The sequence below is a fragment of the Neomonachus schauinslandi genome, chromosome 7 (assembly GCF_002201575.2).
Source record: "Neomonachus schauinslandi chromosome 7, ASM220157v2, whole genome shotgun sequence".
Classification (NCBI taxonomy): Eukaryota; Metazoa; Chordata; class Mammalia; order Carnivora; family Phocidae; genus Neomonachus; species Neomonachus schauinslandi.
This window is the reverse complement of record NC_058409.1, coordinates 21,095,522-21,112,169: the sequence shown is the minus strand read 5'-3', so window position 1 is coordinate 21,112,169 and position 16,648 is coordinate 21,095,522. Positions and strand designations below refer to the sequence as shown.

Genomic DNA, 16,648 nt, shown 5'->3' with positions numbered 1-16,648 from the left:
CAGTAGACAGAAGCCACTGTTTGACCAGAAAATTTTTTAAGAAATAAAAATCACTAAACACTAATAATAAGAGAGATTATTACTCACTATTCTACAGAGTTTATAGAATATGTTAGTCTGCTATCTCTCCTACACAAAAACAATCATTTTCTTAAAATTGCCCAATATTTTAGATTCCAACCATAGATGCAAGGTTTTTACTGACCTTGATAGTTTGAAGAACGCTAGTCAGCTGTTCCATAGAATGTTCTCAATTGGCATTTGTCTGATGCTTTTTCCTATGATAAGGCTGGGGTTATCTATGGGTTATTGCCCACAGTCTTTTTTTAGTCTAGTGTGAATGACTGGTCTAAGAAAAACATGTGAGAAATCTGTATTAATGCTTTGTTCTTCTTATATGCAGAACTTCCCCCATTTCCCAGAAAAAAATTAATTCCTTTTACTACAAAACCCCATTTGATATAAATGTCTTTTCATGTTTTCATACCACACAGATCCTAATAGCTTCAAACAATGTTCTCTTCTTGGTTTAAATAGTGTATGAAGGTAATTAAATAGCAAAATCAGGTATTTTGATGCGGATCAAAAACAATTGACCCCTCACAGACTTCCTTTTTATTTTTTATTTTATTTTATTTTATTTTTTTAAAAGATTTTATTTATTTATTTATTTATTTGAGAGAGAGAGAGAAACAGCATGAGAGGGGATAGTGTCAGAGGGAGAAGCAGGCTCCCTGCCGAGCCGGGAGCCCAATGTGGGACTCGATCCCAGGACTCCGGGATCATGACCTGAGCCGAAGGCAGTCGCTTAACCAACTGAGCCACCCAGGCGCCCCCAGACTTTCTTTTTAAACATGTAGTTTGGCTTGCCTAACTCTAAGACCGAGACTTCCTAATCTAGGTGGAAGCCTATTCTTCTAGAACCTCTCTTTTCTACATTTTCTTAAGGATTTCATTTTTTAGAAATTAAAATCAGAAAACCTCCTTGCCCCCTGCTTTTGTCCTAGTAAAGTTGGATCTTGGTAGGGATTCCATTTTTCATATTATTTTTCCTTTTGAAAGAGAAATCATATTCTCTTCCTTTTGTCTTCCCCTTTTTTTTTGCAAATGTTCTTAATATATAATACATGTGAGCAACTCCCTTCCCCAGGTTTCTAGACATTTTGTCTTAGTTTCTATCTCTTTAAAAACTTTAATCCTTAGTGTCTTTTGTCTTAAAGGAGTTTTGAATGTCATGGGGTCTTACTTTCTATTTCTTTCTTTTATATCATGAGTTATTTTGTGCACTGATGGAAACTTTCTATAATCAAGGGAAAGGCAGAGAAACTTATTATCCCAATTTTCTACAATTAATTACCCTAATTAATTACACAGAGGGCCAGTCTTGGTCTTCAGATGTGTTTTTAATGTGGCTGGAGTTTCTTTTGCCTTTGAAGCAGTTTTCAGTGGTATAAGTGTGAGGCTTTGTTTCCCCCATCCATCAGTTGTTTCTTTGATAACCTGGTCCCGTGTGTTTCCTATTTTCCAGTAATTTCTGACAATGTTTTATCCACTGAAGACAGACTCTCTTGTTTCCCACCCCATCTTTTAGTGGATTATTGTCTTCAATGATATTTTGTCTTTAACTGTAATGGATTTGACAGGAAAGGTTGGGGTAAGGGAGTGAGATATGTATGCTAAATTCACCATCATCTCATCTCTAACGATTTTTAAAAATTATGAGTTAGTAGTAAAATGTTCATTCAGATTTATTGCAGTAAAGAGCACCCATAAATTAAAAATATGTACATAAAGGCAAAACAGATTTTTAATGGGAAAGGTAAAGAATACCAAATCACCAATATAAAAATTAAGTGCCAATTTATTCATTCACTTAATGGTTTTTAATAAAGATCATTCATCCATTCGCATATATATTACGGGAGAATGGATATGCTTAGACTTATTTAATTCATTCTTACCAAAGAACTTTTTTCTCTTTTAAAATTTTTTATTTTTGAAAAATTGATTACCTTTTGTCGTTTTTTTTAATCCTAAAGTTTGATGTTTTATTTCTATGCTACGTATGCTTTATATTTCTTTTTTTAAAGATTGTATTTATTTGACAGAGAGAATGACAGCGAGAGAGGGAACACAAGCAGCGGGAGTGGGAGAGGGAGAAGCAGGCTTCCCGCTGAGCAGGGAGCCCGATGCTGGGCTTACTGGGCTTGATCTCAGGACCCCGGGATCATGACCTGAGCCAAAGGCAGACACCTAACGACTGAGCCACCCAGGCACCCCTATGCTACGATTGCTTAACCTTTACATTTAAAAAATATTTTAACTTTGTAACACTTCTTCTCCTAATAATGACAAAAAAGAACTACAGTATCTGCAACTTCTCTTCCAACCAAAATTAGTTTTTTTTTTTTAAGATTTTATTTATTTGAGATAGAGTGAGATAGAGGGAGAGAGAGAGAGAGAGAATGAGCAGAGGGAGAGGAAGAAACAGACTCCTCAGTGAGCAGGGAACCAGATGAGGGCTCAATCCCAACACCCTGGGATCAACCTGAGCCGAAGGCAGATGCCTAACCCACTGAGTCACCCAGGCGCCCCCAAAATAAGCTTTTTAACAAGAGGCAAAGCTAACTTTCCTTCTCTTCGTACAGGGAGCAAGGTTTATGGGCAAAGGAGCTTCCTGCTGGGCTCCGTTTCAGTTAAGACTAGCTCCACAACCCCCTCCTGTGGAAGCCAGCTCACTTTGCTGAGAGAGTCGTTCATGTGGTTCCAGCTTGAAGCAAACCTTGGAGCCTGTTGCTTCCAGGCTGAAAGAAGTATAATTGTGTGTATTACATTGTCCTTGCAATACATTTCTGTTAACAACAAGAAACCTGCTCACACTCAAAGTCTTTTCTGCCTCTGATCTTGGTGTCAATACCTACCTTCTATTCTAGTCCATTTTTTTCTCTGTATCGTTAGTGGTTTCTACAGCTCTGTTGGATTTTATCATTAATTTGATCCCATTTATGTATCTTCCCAAAATTCCTAAATGTTTTGGGCTTACCAGTTCTCTTGCTTTGCTGCATCACGCTTCTGTATTTCTTCTATCATCAGAATGTGAGTTCAGTAAGGGAGATAGGAATGCATGCATGAGGTCAGTCAGCTTCCTTGGACTGGAAGTTTACAGTTAAAACATCAGAACAAAATCTCAAAACACATATTAATATGAAGATGATTTTATTGAGTTATAGCACAGGGTGCATAAAAATAAAACATTTGAGCAAAATTTAACCATTTATTCAAAACTAGAGACTTTAAATAGGAAAAAGTACATTTGTAGTAAGTTTCTAAATTGTTAACCACTTACTATTTAGAATCTTTACGATTGAAGCAAATATTTAGTTATGCACTGAACCCCCAGATAGGTAAAACAAATAATCAACTAGAGTTTGTTATGGACTAAAACAAATGAAAGTTCCTAGTTAGAGAAAAGCTGTTGCATATTAAGAAAACACAGCGTATGTTAGTTAATGTCCGTTCCCTCCCCACATATCATGTTAAAGAATCACACACTCTCCTCTCACCTCTCCTAAGAAAACACATGAAAATCCCACGTGTACAAAATCTTAAAGTTTGACCTTCCCTAATATTATTTGATTATAAAGTTCTTTGGTCAGTGGAACATAAGATTTTTTCAAGTTATCCATGAAATAAAGTGGGTCAGAAATTTTCAAGGGGCTAAATCCTTCTTCCACCAATTGAAACTTCTGTAGTTTGAATGTCTCTGTTGTTTCCATCTTCTCCTACAAAGTAATTTAATTGTCAGGATTAGTAGAATCATTTAATATTATCTAAAGTCTATAAACAGAATATTCAATAAGATAGACTGTAATATTTAATTATAATACTCTTATATCCAGTGACCATCTCTCTATTTACTACTAATAATTTAATATTAGAAATTTAAAACATGCCCCCTAGAACACTGGAATCTTTAGCGTGATTTACCTCTGAACTTTATTCAATGTAGAAGAATTATGAAAATTGTCAAAAACTAATTACAACTGACTATAGATAGACCTGTCTAAAACACACAGGCTTATCTCTTTAATTCACTGCCAACACAACATCATGTGCAGAGAATGCTATTAGACACCAAGAAGATAAAACCTATGAAGGAGAGCATTCTATTCTATAAGGCAAAATACCATAGACACCAGAAGGAGTAAAGGATGACCTAAATTTTGGGTTCCCAAACTGTGCACTGAGGTGCTTTGTGGTACCTCCGTGAATTTCCAGTGTCTCCAAAGGTATATTTTAAATTTTCCAGGTAAGGCCAGTGATATCTGCTGGTCACCACTTGCTAACTACTAGCTCAAGGTAGTTTGCAGTTCTAATAGTAATTTGCGACACATTCTTTTCAACGATGCCATATCTTTGTGAAACAGGGTTTTCAGTGGTTGCTGGAATAAAAGGCAAGTATATCCCCAAATCAATGTGGGACAAGGAATTAGGCTGTCCCTGGGCCGCCCAATCTAATTTCAAGGTTTGAGGAGTCGTACAACGACCAATTTCTCTCTCTCTGGTACTTGTGGTTGTCTAACAATAAAAGTATTTTTTCTTTTAATTTATATGCATTATTTTTTCACACAGCAACTAATTTGTTAGACCCAAATACTTAACGAATTTGTTTTGACTTAAATACTGGATAAATGAAAATTTAGGTATCTGGTTGGCCCAAGAATGCCAGGAAATACTTACCGAGACACTAGAGATGCCATGAATCTGGAAAATTGAAGAAGCTCTCTGCTTTAAGGGGTTTAAGAGATAAAGTGTATCTGTGACAGTTTTAGGCATGAAGTAACCTGCTTTAAATCAGATGACATGTAGAGGTCCTTATAAGGCCCTATGAATAACTTGGCCATTTTTATTCATCCTTCTGGACTCACTCAAGACTCAAGTTCTCTCCGCACCTCCTTCCCTATCTCATCCTTTCAACCCTCCCCCCCTCCCCCCCTCCCAACACTGTCATCACAGAACTAGATCTGACTGTGTAGAAACACATACTCTTTTTCTCATTCATAGAAAATTTGAAGCTCACTGTATTTATACAATTGATGTCCTGCCTTCAACTAAACAGCTATAGGGGCGCCTGGGCAGCTCAGCTGGTTGAGCTTTGAACTCTTAATTTCGGCTCAAGGTCATGGGATCCAGGCCCCAAGCCTCCGCGATCAGTGCGGAGTCAGCTTGGGATTTTCTCTCTCCCTCTGCCCTTCTCCCTGCTTTGCTTGTGCTCTCTCTCCCTCTCTCTCTCTCTCTAATATATAAATAAATAAAATCTAAAAACCAAAGAAACCCAGCTCTATAATATGCCAGGTATATTTTTCCATAGGTAATTTTTTATTAGGTAATAAAAACCATTAGGTAATGGTTTAAGAAGTTCTCACCTAATTATAATGTTTTAATTAACATTACTCTTATTCTAATAAAGAATATCAAAATTTTTTACTGCTATAAATAATACTTTGGAGAACACCTGTATATATAACATTTGTTCAGCTTTGATTACTTTTTTTTTTAAGATTTTTATTTATATATTTGACAGAGAGAGACACAGCGAGAGAGGGAACACAAGCAGGGGGAGTGGCAGAGGGAGAAGCAGGCTCCCCGCAGAGCAGGGAGCCCGATGTGGGGCTCGATTCCAGGACCCTGGGACCACGACCTGAGCTGAAGGCAGTCGCCTAACCAACTGAGCCACCCAGGCGCCCTCTTTTATTTTTTTAAAGATTTTATTTATTTGACAGAGAAAGACACAGCGAGAGAGGGAACACAAGCAGGGGGAGCGGGAGAGGGAGAAGCAGGCTCCCCGCAGAGCAGGGAGCCCGATGTGGGGCTCGATCCCAGGACTCTGGGATCATGACCTGAGCTGAAGGCAGACGCCTAACGACTGAGCCACCCAGGCGCCCCTTTGATTACTTTCTAAGGATACATTTCTGGAAATGAAATTACTCAGTCAAAATATATGTAAATTCTAAGAGCCTAACTATATATTTACCAAATTGTTTTCTAGAGACATTATAACAGTTTGTGTTTCCGCAAGCAGAATGAAAGGATCAATTTAATTTCATCCCACCCATACTGAGTAATATCACATTAAATATTTTTTTTGTAAATTTAGGGTGCCTGGGTGGCTCAGGCAACTAAGTGTCTGACTCTTGATTTTGGCTCAGGTCATGATCTCAGAGTCCTGGGATGGAGCCCCATGCTGGGCTCTGTGCCCAGTGGGGAGACTGCCTGAGGATTCTCTCCCTCCCTCTCCCTTTGCCTCTTCCCCCAACCCAGAATAAATAAATCAATCGTTTAAAAAACTTTTTTTTGGTAAATTTAGTACCAAAAAAGTATCTTTTTTTAATTTGTGCTAAATGGATTTTGATAAGATTTTGATAAGATAGTTGTTTTATTCATTTTGCCAGAAGTGACTTAAACTTTTGTACTGCTTATACCAGATTTATTAAATAAATATTGTGACTGCCAACTAAGTGCATTGTGCTAACTGTAGCAAATACTAAAATATAACAGTCACAGCTCTAGTTCTTTAGGTGTTAATTTTTAAAAATTTTTTTAAAGATTTTATTTATTTGAGAGAGAGAGAGAGAGAGAAAGTGGGCACAAGGTGGGGGAGAGGCAGAGGGAGAGGGAGAAGCAGGCCCCCCGCTGAGCAGGGAGCCTTATGCGGGGCTCGATCCCAGGGCCCTGAGATCATGACCTGAGCCGAAGGCAGACACTTTAACCGATTGAGCCACCCAGACATCCCTCTATTTCTTTAGGTGTTTAATGATGCTAAAGTATTTTCTAAGTTTGTGCAAGACTGACTTGGATTTCTAAAGTAGTTCTATGCCAAAATATTTCTTCGGCTTGGGGCACCTGGGTGGCTCAGTCGTTAAGCGTCTGCCTTCGGCTCAGGTCATGATCCCAGGGTCCTGGGATCGAGTCCCGCATCGGGCTCCCTGCTCGGCGGGAAGCCTGCTTCTCCCTCTCCCACTCCCCCTGCCTGTGTTCCCTCTCTCGCTGTGTCTCTCTCTGTCAAATAAATAAATAAAATCTTTAAAAAAAAAAAAATTTCTTTGGCTTAATGAAAGTGAATTTTAAGGTGCCCTAAGGGAAACACATTTAAGACTTTATTTAAACTACCAACTGTCTACTCCATTAAAATACATTATTTCTGGGCGCCTGGGTGGCTCAGTTGGTTAAGCGACTGCCTTCGGCTCAGGTCATGATCCTGGAGTCCCTGGATCGAGTCCCGCATCGGGCTCCCTGCTCGGCGAGGAGCCTGCTTCTCCCTCTGAGCCTCCCCCCTCTCATGTACTCTCTCTCATTCTCGCTCTCTCAAATAAATAAATAAATCTTTAAAAAATAAAATAAATAAAATAAAATAAAATAAAATACATTATTTCTAGGGTGGTATGGGGAAGGGCAAGAGGGAACTGGATGTGGTTATAAAAGGGAAACATGAGAAATCCTTGTGGTGTCAGAACTATTCATATCTTGACTGCAGTCATTGATGAATAAAGCAACACAGATGATAAAAGTGTAGACCTTAATGCACACACACAAGTAAAGCAGGAAATTTAATAAGATGGGTAGATTGTTATCAACGTCAATGTCCTGGTTATAATAGTTTTGAAAAATGTCACCACTGGAGGAAATCGAGTAACGGCTACACAAAACAATTCTCTCTGTATTATTTCTTACAATAGCATGACTACAATGATCTCAATAAAAATTTCAACTGAAAATGTATTAATTCTCCTTCCTACTTCTGTTTACCTTTAATATTTCAGAGGATTGTTATGAAAATAATCTGAGACAATGTGTACAAAAGCTCTTAAAACAATTATGTAGACGAAATATGTATTTATGACAGTCCAGATGATGTGTCCCATTGGCCAAGCCGTGACAGGGCCATGAAGATTGCTGTGAATGCTTTAAAGATGAATATGATGCATTCGATGGCTCTGCTAGGGATCTAATAGTGATCTGATGAATGTACCCAGAAAAGTTCTATGTGATTGGATAAGTACTAGCTTTGGGTACACAGTATTAAATACATGAATGGCTGAATAAATGAGCAAGCAAATTTATCCAGTAGCTGAGCAAACTTTCCTTTTTAACTGTATTTTATTCTAGTAACCTAACAAGAGAGTACCCACCTCTCAAAACAAGTAAATTCAGAATTCCCTAAAAGTATAAAGTCCCAGAGCGAGGCTGGATAGAACAAGGATAAAAATGAAAAGCAGAATGGCTTAAAGCCAATTGCCTTTAGGCTCTGCACACATCCTGCAGATACCTTGATGTCAGCTTGGTGGAACATAATTTTAGGCACAGAGCAACAAATGTCTTCATAAGGCTTGTGTAGAATGGAGTTTTGGCTTGCACCATTGCTGAGGTTGAGTGAAGAGGAAGAAAGCAATTCTATAATTAGGACCAAGACAAAGACACCCTAGCATTTCATCAAGTTCCCTTCTATAATTAGGCTTCAAATGTGGCATAAATTAGCATCCCAATGCTTTTCATTGTTCTTGAGATTTTTCTAATAGAGATAAAATGCACATATTATCTAAAAGATAAAATACTATTTTGTAATTAAACCATCTTCTGGATTCCTGGTCTTGTAGTTAAGCTGAATCTTTAGTTAAGTAAAATTACCTGAATTCTTAAAATTCAAACAGTAGAATTACCTGAATTCTTAAAAATCGTGGGCAGGCATAAGCTGGTAGAAATGTGGCAACCTGTTCGTAAACTTTCTCCAAGTCCAAAGACTTATTTGGTTTTAAAATAATAGAAGCCATTCCTGCTTTTCCTTCATAATCTGGAAAAAAAAGTTTGCAATAGCATTAATTTTACAAGTACTAGGTGATTTTTAAAATGATCCTCTTAATTATATACTAATTGTTGCAAATGGAGACAATTCTATCACAGCAGCAACAATCCAACAGTAGCATAAATGAGTGGGTCCTTCCCGGAGCATATGATCGACTTCCCAGAAATAAGTTAGGAACAGGAAAAGGTAGAGCCTATTCTTAATTGTTGACATTACACAAATGAAATAGATGGAATAGAAAACACCATAAATAACCCCTAGTTTGCATCCTACCACCATTAACATAAAATATTGGGAGGAAACATTTATTTAACGGTGAATATATTCCAGACAAATACCCATGTTAAGAGTCAACGCAAAAAATAAAAGGCAACATTGTTTTTAAATTTAAAAACCAGACTTATCATGCCGCCTATGGATTTTTCCAGGGAATCAGAATAGGCAGCACCAGAGGTCTATTAGAATAAACACCCCCTTCCTCTGCTCCCCATTTAAACATTCCCACCCCATGTGTCCCCGGCACCTACAAACATTAGTTGGAAAATACTGTCATTTACCAAAACAAAACAAAACAACAGCAAAGGAGAACAGCTATCCTATAATTTCAATTTGGTAACTGCCATTTTCACCATCATGAGACAACCCTCATATGCATATTTACAAAGATAAATGAAGCCAAACAGGTTTTAAAATTATTTTTGAAAAAGATTCAACTTAACCAGGGGCACCTGGGTGGCATCTGCCTTCAGCTCAGGTCATGATCCCGGGGGTCCTGGGATGGAGCCCCGCATCTGGCTCCCTGCTCAGCGGGAAGTCTGCTTCTCTCTCTCCCTCTGCCCCTTCCCCTCCACTCGTACTCTCTCTCTCTCTCAAATAAATAAAATCTTAAAAAGAAAAAGATTCGACGTAACCACAAGTCAGTGTTATTAAGCATTTAAACTAGCACATGTTCCTGTTTGGTGGCATGCATAAACTCTAGTCACAAAGAGAACAATGATAAGACTATTGAAAAGTTGGAACTATTTTCAAGCAGTGAGTCACTGACCAGAATTTTCAAGCTTTACTTAAAAATACACACATCCATTAAAATTAAGTTGGTATCTGATGGGACCACGGTCTTTGTAAGCCTGGTCTAGGGCATTACTTGCCAAGACAAGACTCAGATATTTATTTTAATATATAAAAAATGAAATGTTGAATTAGTAAGATCATTGCAGAAGTAAAGAAAAGAGACACATTCTAGTCTGAGAATTCTTCCCAAAACTGAAGTATATTCATACCTGGCACCGTCACCCCGTAGGCGTTGGTCTCCTGTATGAAATCCAACATTCCAATAACGTCAGCAACCTCTGTGGTAGCAACATTTTCTCCTTTCCACCTAAATGAAAAACAAGTTCCAGGGAATGCGCCCATATTTCAAGTAGGCACTCCGTTTTAGTTTCAGTGCCTTGCATTCGGTTCTGCGCAAGTACATGTAACCAAACACAATGGCCGTTTTTGAAATGAAAGGCATTTCCAAGGAAGCACTTCGTTGAGAAGTCAACAAAATCAGAATCACTGTTTTAAGTAGAATTACTTTATCTGTGTTTCATTGGTACAAACTGGTAACTCCAAAATGTTTTTCTATAGTATGTCATCAAAATAAAGTAATGATAACTCCCTCTTTATTTTGAACTGTAGTAACGCTTAAGTACAAAACATTGCCTATCTCTAATGATAGAGTTAGAAAAAAATGAAAGGAAAGCTATAGTTGTGTCTCAGTGTAATGACCTTCTTTAATTTCTAGGGGTTAACCCCTTTGGCTCCTTTAATGCATATGAATTATGTATTGAATATGTTACTTCAATTAAAATAATTTTATACAAAGTGAGCACATAAGTTGGTACAAGAAGGGGAGGAAGTGGGGACGCCTGGGTGGCTCAGTTAGTTAAGCAACTGCCTTCGGCTCGGGTCATGATCCTAGAGCCCCGGGATCGAGTCCCACGTCAGGCTCCCTGCTCGGCGGGGAGTCTGCTTCTCCCTCTGACCCTCCCCCCTCTCATGCTCTCTCTCTCTCATTCTCTCTCTCAAATAAATAAATAAAAATATAAAAAAAAAAAGTCTAAAAAAAGAAGGTGAGGAAGTATGATTCATTTATTTATTCAAACATTTTTGTAATGTCTCCTGTACGTCCTTCACTCTTCCATAGTCATTGAGTAGTAAAGCAAAATCATTGCATAAGCCTAAAATAATCTTAAGGAATTAAGAAGGAAAATGCAAAAAAGAAAAATTTTGCTGTTTCATTGTTTTTATCATTTGGTCAAAAATTAGACCAGACTTGACCACATTGGTTTCTGTTTCAACTCTGCCATTTAGACATCACATCTGTTTTTATAGTCTAAAAAAATGGATCTCCCTGATTTGGACCAAAGTGATTCACTTAAATAATGATAAAAATTGACCTCAACATTTAACTTAGGTTACAATCTAGAAACAGATGGCCAATGAATTTTTAAATGGGGAGACATTACTGAGATAAAAGCGCTCTGTCTGTCCCAAGGGTGAAGACCACGTGGTCTATAATGTTTCCACAGAGCCTTGGTTGGATCATAGTTCACAATCACAGAAGAAGCAGTACGACCGATGCTATTTCATACCTGAAAGTGTCGCCAATACGGTCCCAAAAATAGAGGAAGTTGTCCTGATCTTGCACCATTAAGTCTCCTGTGTTAAAGTAAACATCTCCCTTCTTAAAAACATCACAAAGCAGTTTCTTTTCTGTGTGCTTCTTACTCCCGGCGTAACCAAAGAAGGGATTCTTCTCATTCACTCGAGAAATGAGCAGCCCAGGTTCTCCTGGGGGACAAAGGCATTTTTCAGTGATTTGAATAAAACTGTTAGTACACATATCATGCATGTACTCAGATTATATCTGACCAACACAACCAGTGTTGCTTTGGGTGCCTGCATCCAGCACACCTTTCCACAGACTGCCACCAACACAAACCACTTTGGAAAAACCAGAAAAAAGCAAAGCGAATGCAAACAAAGGCATATTAAACTTATTTTACAACCTATCTCGGGTGGATAGACCAAAGGCTACTTTTCTTTCAAGTTCCATAGATTTCAATGCTGATAATAATGACAACTACATAAATAACCATAGTAATAATTTTAATAAGATTACGATAGTAACAATATTTATTGGGCATTTACTATGTAGCAAGCCCCACAAGCCCCTTGCAACTGTCATCCTATTTATTCTTCACAGAAATCCTTCGCAAATGATCATTAAAATCCTTATTTCATGGGGAAGGAGCCAGGGCCCAGAAGGGTGAAGTAAGTTACTGAAGACCAACAGGTTGAAAGGAATGGACCTAGAACTCAAATTCAAGTCTATGATTTTGCAACAAGGTTTCTGTTCCATACTATCTCTGATCTAGAAGTTATGAGAAGCTTAAGAAAGTGTTTTATTCTTATGGGATGTTGTGTGGAAATCCTCAACGGGCAAGAGATGAGGCATGAAAGTTATTCGTATTCCTTATATGTAGACACAGTAGCTGAACAAAATTTTCAATCAGATTTACTCAAATTAATCAGGATTTTGCTCAGCAAGCTGCAAGGTAAAAATCTACTTCTAAGAGAAGGGTGGAAGACAAAGGGGAGCAGCAAACATGGCCCCAGAACATCCCAAGGACATCGTTGACCTGCTTTGCCCCCTGTGAAGAGCGGCAACGTCCACGTGATTAATGAGGTGGGGTTAATTCCAGCACATTGTAAACCAATTTATGTCATTGTAACATTATTCAACGTTCTTGGCTCCCACTCCTGCTGGACATCCTGGCTTCCACAGGCACACGTACCATCGGCCAAGCCAAGTCTGCTCGGCTACTGCAGAGGCCCCTTGTTGTCACAGTCATCACTGACACCTTCATCATCATCATCATCATCATCATTGCCTTTGTTACACTTCCTGAGCACTTTCCGGGGACCAGTCACTATTCTGAGCACTTTATTTATCTGATCCTCATCACAAACCTGTAACACAGGCCCTCATATTATCTTCATTTTACAGGTAAAGAAGCCAAGAAAGAGACAGTCATTTGCCCAATGTCGTTCAGTTGCCAAATATGAGAGATGGGTTTTGTTGTTGTTGTTTTAAAGGCTCAGGCTCCACGCTGAAATCAAGACTCAGATGCTTTACTGACTGAGCCACCTGGGTGCCCCCAAGATGGCTTTTTATAAGCCAAGTTCATCTGACTCCAAAGCCTGTCCTCCAACACATATTCCTTCAGTCTACATTCCCTCCCTTTGCAGAAATTTCCAAGCCTCTCATGTTTCCCTTAAAATTTATGTTCTTTGTTTTTCTTCTTCAAGACACAGGTGGGCAGTTTCTTCCCTGACAAATGCACTATCACAAATGCTTAAAAAGATCGTAGTATTCCTTATCTATCTGTTCTAGGCAAATGTATGCAAGACACAATATCATGAATGGGAAAAATATTGAGTAATTCATAATGAGAATCACAAAACACTAAAGCAAATGTTCGGGGACAATCTGCTTTAAGATTTATAGATTTAGGGGCGCCTGGGTGGCTCAGTCAGTTGAGCGACTGCCTTCGGCTCGGGTCGTGATCCCGGAGTCCCGGGATCGAGTCCCGCATCGGGCTCCCTGCTCGGCGGGGAGTCTGCTTCTCCCTCTGACCCTCCTCCCTCTCATGCTCTCTATCTCATTCTCTCTGTCTCAAATAAATAAATAAAAAATCTTTAAAAAAAAAAAAAAAGAAAAGAAAATCCCAGCTCCAGGGAGCCTAGTGGCTCAGTCGGTTAAGCGACTGCCTTCGGCTCGGGTCATGATCCTGGGGTCCCGGGATCGAGTCCCGCATCGGGCTCCCTGCTCAGCGGGGGAGTCTGCTTCTCCCTCTGACCCTCCCCCTGCTCATGTACTCTCTCTCATTCTCGCTCTCTCAAATGAATAAATAAATCTTAAAAAAAAAAAAAGAAGGATATGTTTTAGGGGCGCCTGGGTGGCTCAGTCGGTTAAGCGACTGCCTTCGGCTCGGGTCATGATCCCGGAGTCCCGGGATCGAGTCCCGCATCGGGCTGCCTGCTCGGCGGGGAGTCTGCTTCTCCCTCTGACCCTCCCCCCTCTCATGCTCTCTATCTCATTCCCTCTGTCTCAAATAAATAAATAAAAAATCTTTAAAAAAAAAAAAAAAGAAAAGAAAATCCCAGCTCCAGGGAGCCTAGTGGCTCAGTCGGTTAAGCGACTGCCTTCGGCTCGGGTCGTGATCCCGGAGTCCCGGGATCGAGTCCCGCATCGGGCTCCCTGCTCAGCGGGGAGTCTGCTTCTCCCTCTGACCCTCCCCCCTCTCATGTGCTCTCTCTCTCATTCTCTCTCTCAAATAAATAAATAAAATCTTAAAAAAAAAAGATTTATAGATTTATTTATTTGAGAGAGAGAAAGAGAGAGAGCGCAGGCACAAGTCAGGGGAGGAGTAAAGGGAGAAGGAGAGGGAGAAAGATTCCTCAAGCAGACTCCCCACTGAGTGATGAGCCTCACGCGGGGCTCGATCCCAGGATCCTGAGAACACCACCTGAGCCAAAATCAAGAGTCGGCTGCTTAACCAACTGAGCCACCCACGCACTGTGGGACTATCTGCTTTTTAAGAAACCCTGAGTTTGTACAAACAGTACTGAGACTCAAGTTCCAATGTCAGATTCTATCCTAAATGCAATAAATAAAACACATTAGGGGTGCGTGCCCGGCTCAGTCAGTAGAGCATGCAACTCTTGATCTTGGGGTTGTGAGTTCGAGCCCCATGTTGGGTGCTTTTTACCTAAAAAGTTTTACCTAAAAAATTAAAATCTTAAAATAAAATAAAATACACTAAAGTGCATATAAATAAAGCTCTTTACAATCTTTTTAGAAATGGCTTTTCTCTTGGACACAGCTTATAGACTTGCATTAGGGGAAGATATTTGATAAATGCTCTTAGGTTTGAAATTTAGAGGGCAGGGTAATTTGTTTTTTAATAGATAAGGCTTATATTCTTTCCAAGCTTCCAGCTACCAGAACATGCAAACCAGCCAGGTTTGCAACCTCTATCTCCACATTTGAAGTAAAGATTTAAATGAATTCATCTTTGAAATGTAGTCTAAGCATATTCTGAAGACAGCAAAAAGTAATTTTGGTCTGATTTATTCAGACTGAATCTCTAAACAATTCCAAATGCACATATCTACATTTAAATTTCTAGACTGATTATATGCAGCAGCAAGTTAATTGTCTAACCAAACCTGATCAGAAACCACCTTGGTGGAGGAGGGGAATGAGAGGGAGAAGAGAAGGGGGTAGGTAGCAGGCCATATGCGAGGCTCTCCGTAGGGCTCTGCATACATCACCTCATTTAATGGTCAACAAGAAATTCACAAAATAAATAATGTCATCTCTACATATGAAGAAAATGAGACTCAGCTCGTGTGGCCTGCCCAAAGTTGTACAGTTTCTAAGGGTGAGAGCCCAGATACAAATGTCAGCCTACCTGACTTTCCACTATACCTAGAAAGATAACTAAGGCATTCTTTTTTACATTATATCTTGGTGATAGAGGACATTAGCGCCACTGTTACAACTAGAAGAGTGGATTAGGAAAAACAGGAGCCCAGTAGTAATCCATTTTAAACTTCAGTCACTGACAATCCGAGTGACCCACTTGGGATCCCTAACATCTAATAATGAAACTATTCTACCTGCACTGAAACTCCAAATAAATCTCATCACATATCAATAATAGCCATTCTTTCTTTTCTAAATTCAGTAGTAATTAAACAGAAATTCAGAAACTTTTGCCTGAAGAGACATGGTCAAACACAAGAATCTTACCTTTTTTCACACGAAGACACCAGCCCTGTTTGTTTCTAATGGGTTCATCTTTCTGAAAATCATACTTTACCAAGTCAAAAGTGAAAAGAAGCTGCAAAAACAAAATTAAACAACAAAAACAACAACAACAAAATATTTATTTGTGCAGTTATATCTACTGGTGGTAGAGCTTATGTTTAGGCAATTGAAATAAAGAATTAGAATGTAGATTTAGGAAAACAAGTAAACTTTACTGATAAAAAATTAAATATATATTTGAAAATCAAAACTGAAGGCATTAGTAAACAGCATTTGTATACTGGCATTTACTTTCATTTCATTTTATGTTGCACATTACCTTAGCAAAACATTAATTTTATTCTTGAATGAGTGGTATCAAACATCCTTGCCCTCAATTACATACTCTACTAACTCTAGCTAAGAGGAACACTTCTTGCTTTCTCCTTTTTGCAATCATTCAAAAGCATCCCTTGGGGGGGGCACCTGGGTGGCTCAGTTGCTTAAGCGTCTGACTTTTGGTTTCTGCTCAGGTCATGATCTCAGGGTCTTGAGATCCAGCCGCACATCGGGCTCCATGCTGAGCATGGAGCCTGCTTGGGATTCTCTCTCTCCTCTTCCTCTGTCCTTCCACTCATGCTCTATCTCTGTCTTTCTCTCTCAAATAAATAAATAAAATTAAAAAAAAATCCTTTGAAATGAAAGGTTTAATAGAACTAAAATTTCATCTATGTGAAGGCAAGGATTTTGTTGTCTATTTTTAATTTACAATCCCTTGAAAAGGGATCAGATGCCTACTTGACTTTGAACTTTTCCCCAGGCCTTTCACCCTAATGTCCTTTAACTAACACTCAGTACTTCTGTGCTGCGAGATGGCAAATTTGTTAGAACATGCTCATCACATTGGAAAACAAGCTAGTTGGATA

The 16,648-nt window shown here is 39.0% G+C and overlaps 1 protein-coding gene across 1 annotated transcript in view; it reads right to left on the bottom strand.

Moving 5' to 3' along the window:
* Window positions 1–3,205: 3,205 nt before the first annotated feature.
* Window positions 3,206–16,648, bottom strand: part of SLC27A6 (solute carrier family 27 member 6) — a 68,252-nt gene continuing 54,809 nt past the window's right edge. The window contains exons 6-10 of the mRNA XM_021701931.1: window positions 15,726–15,816; window positions 11,497–11,695; window positions 10,141–10,238; window positions 8,718–8,848; window positions 3,206–3,782 (exon numbers count right to left, since the gene is read on the bottom strand). Of these exons, the coding sequence (XP_021557606.1) occupies window positions 3,606–3,782; window positions 8,718–8,848; window positions 10,141–10,238; window positions 11,497–11,695; window positions 15,726–15,816 (696 nt within the window). The 3' untranslated portion in view covers window positions 3,206–3,605. The remainder of the gene's footprint in view (window positions 3,783–8,717; window positions 8,849–10,140; window positions 10,239–11,496; window positions 11,696–15,725; window positions 15,817–16,648) is intronic.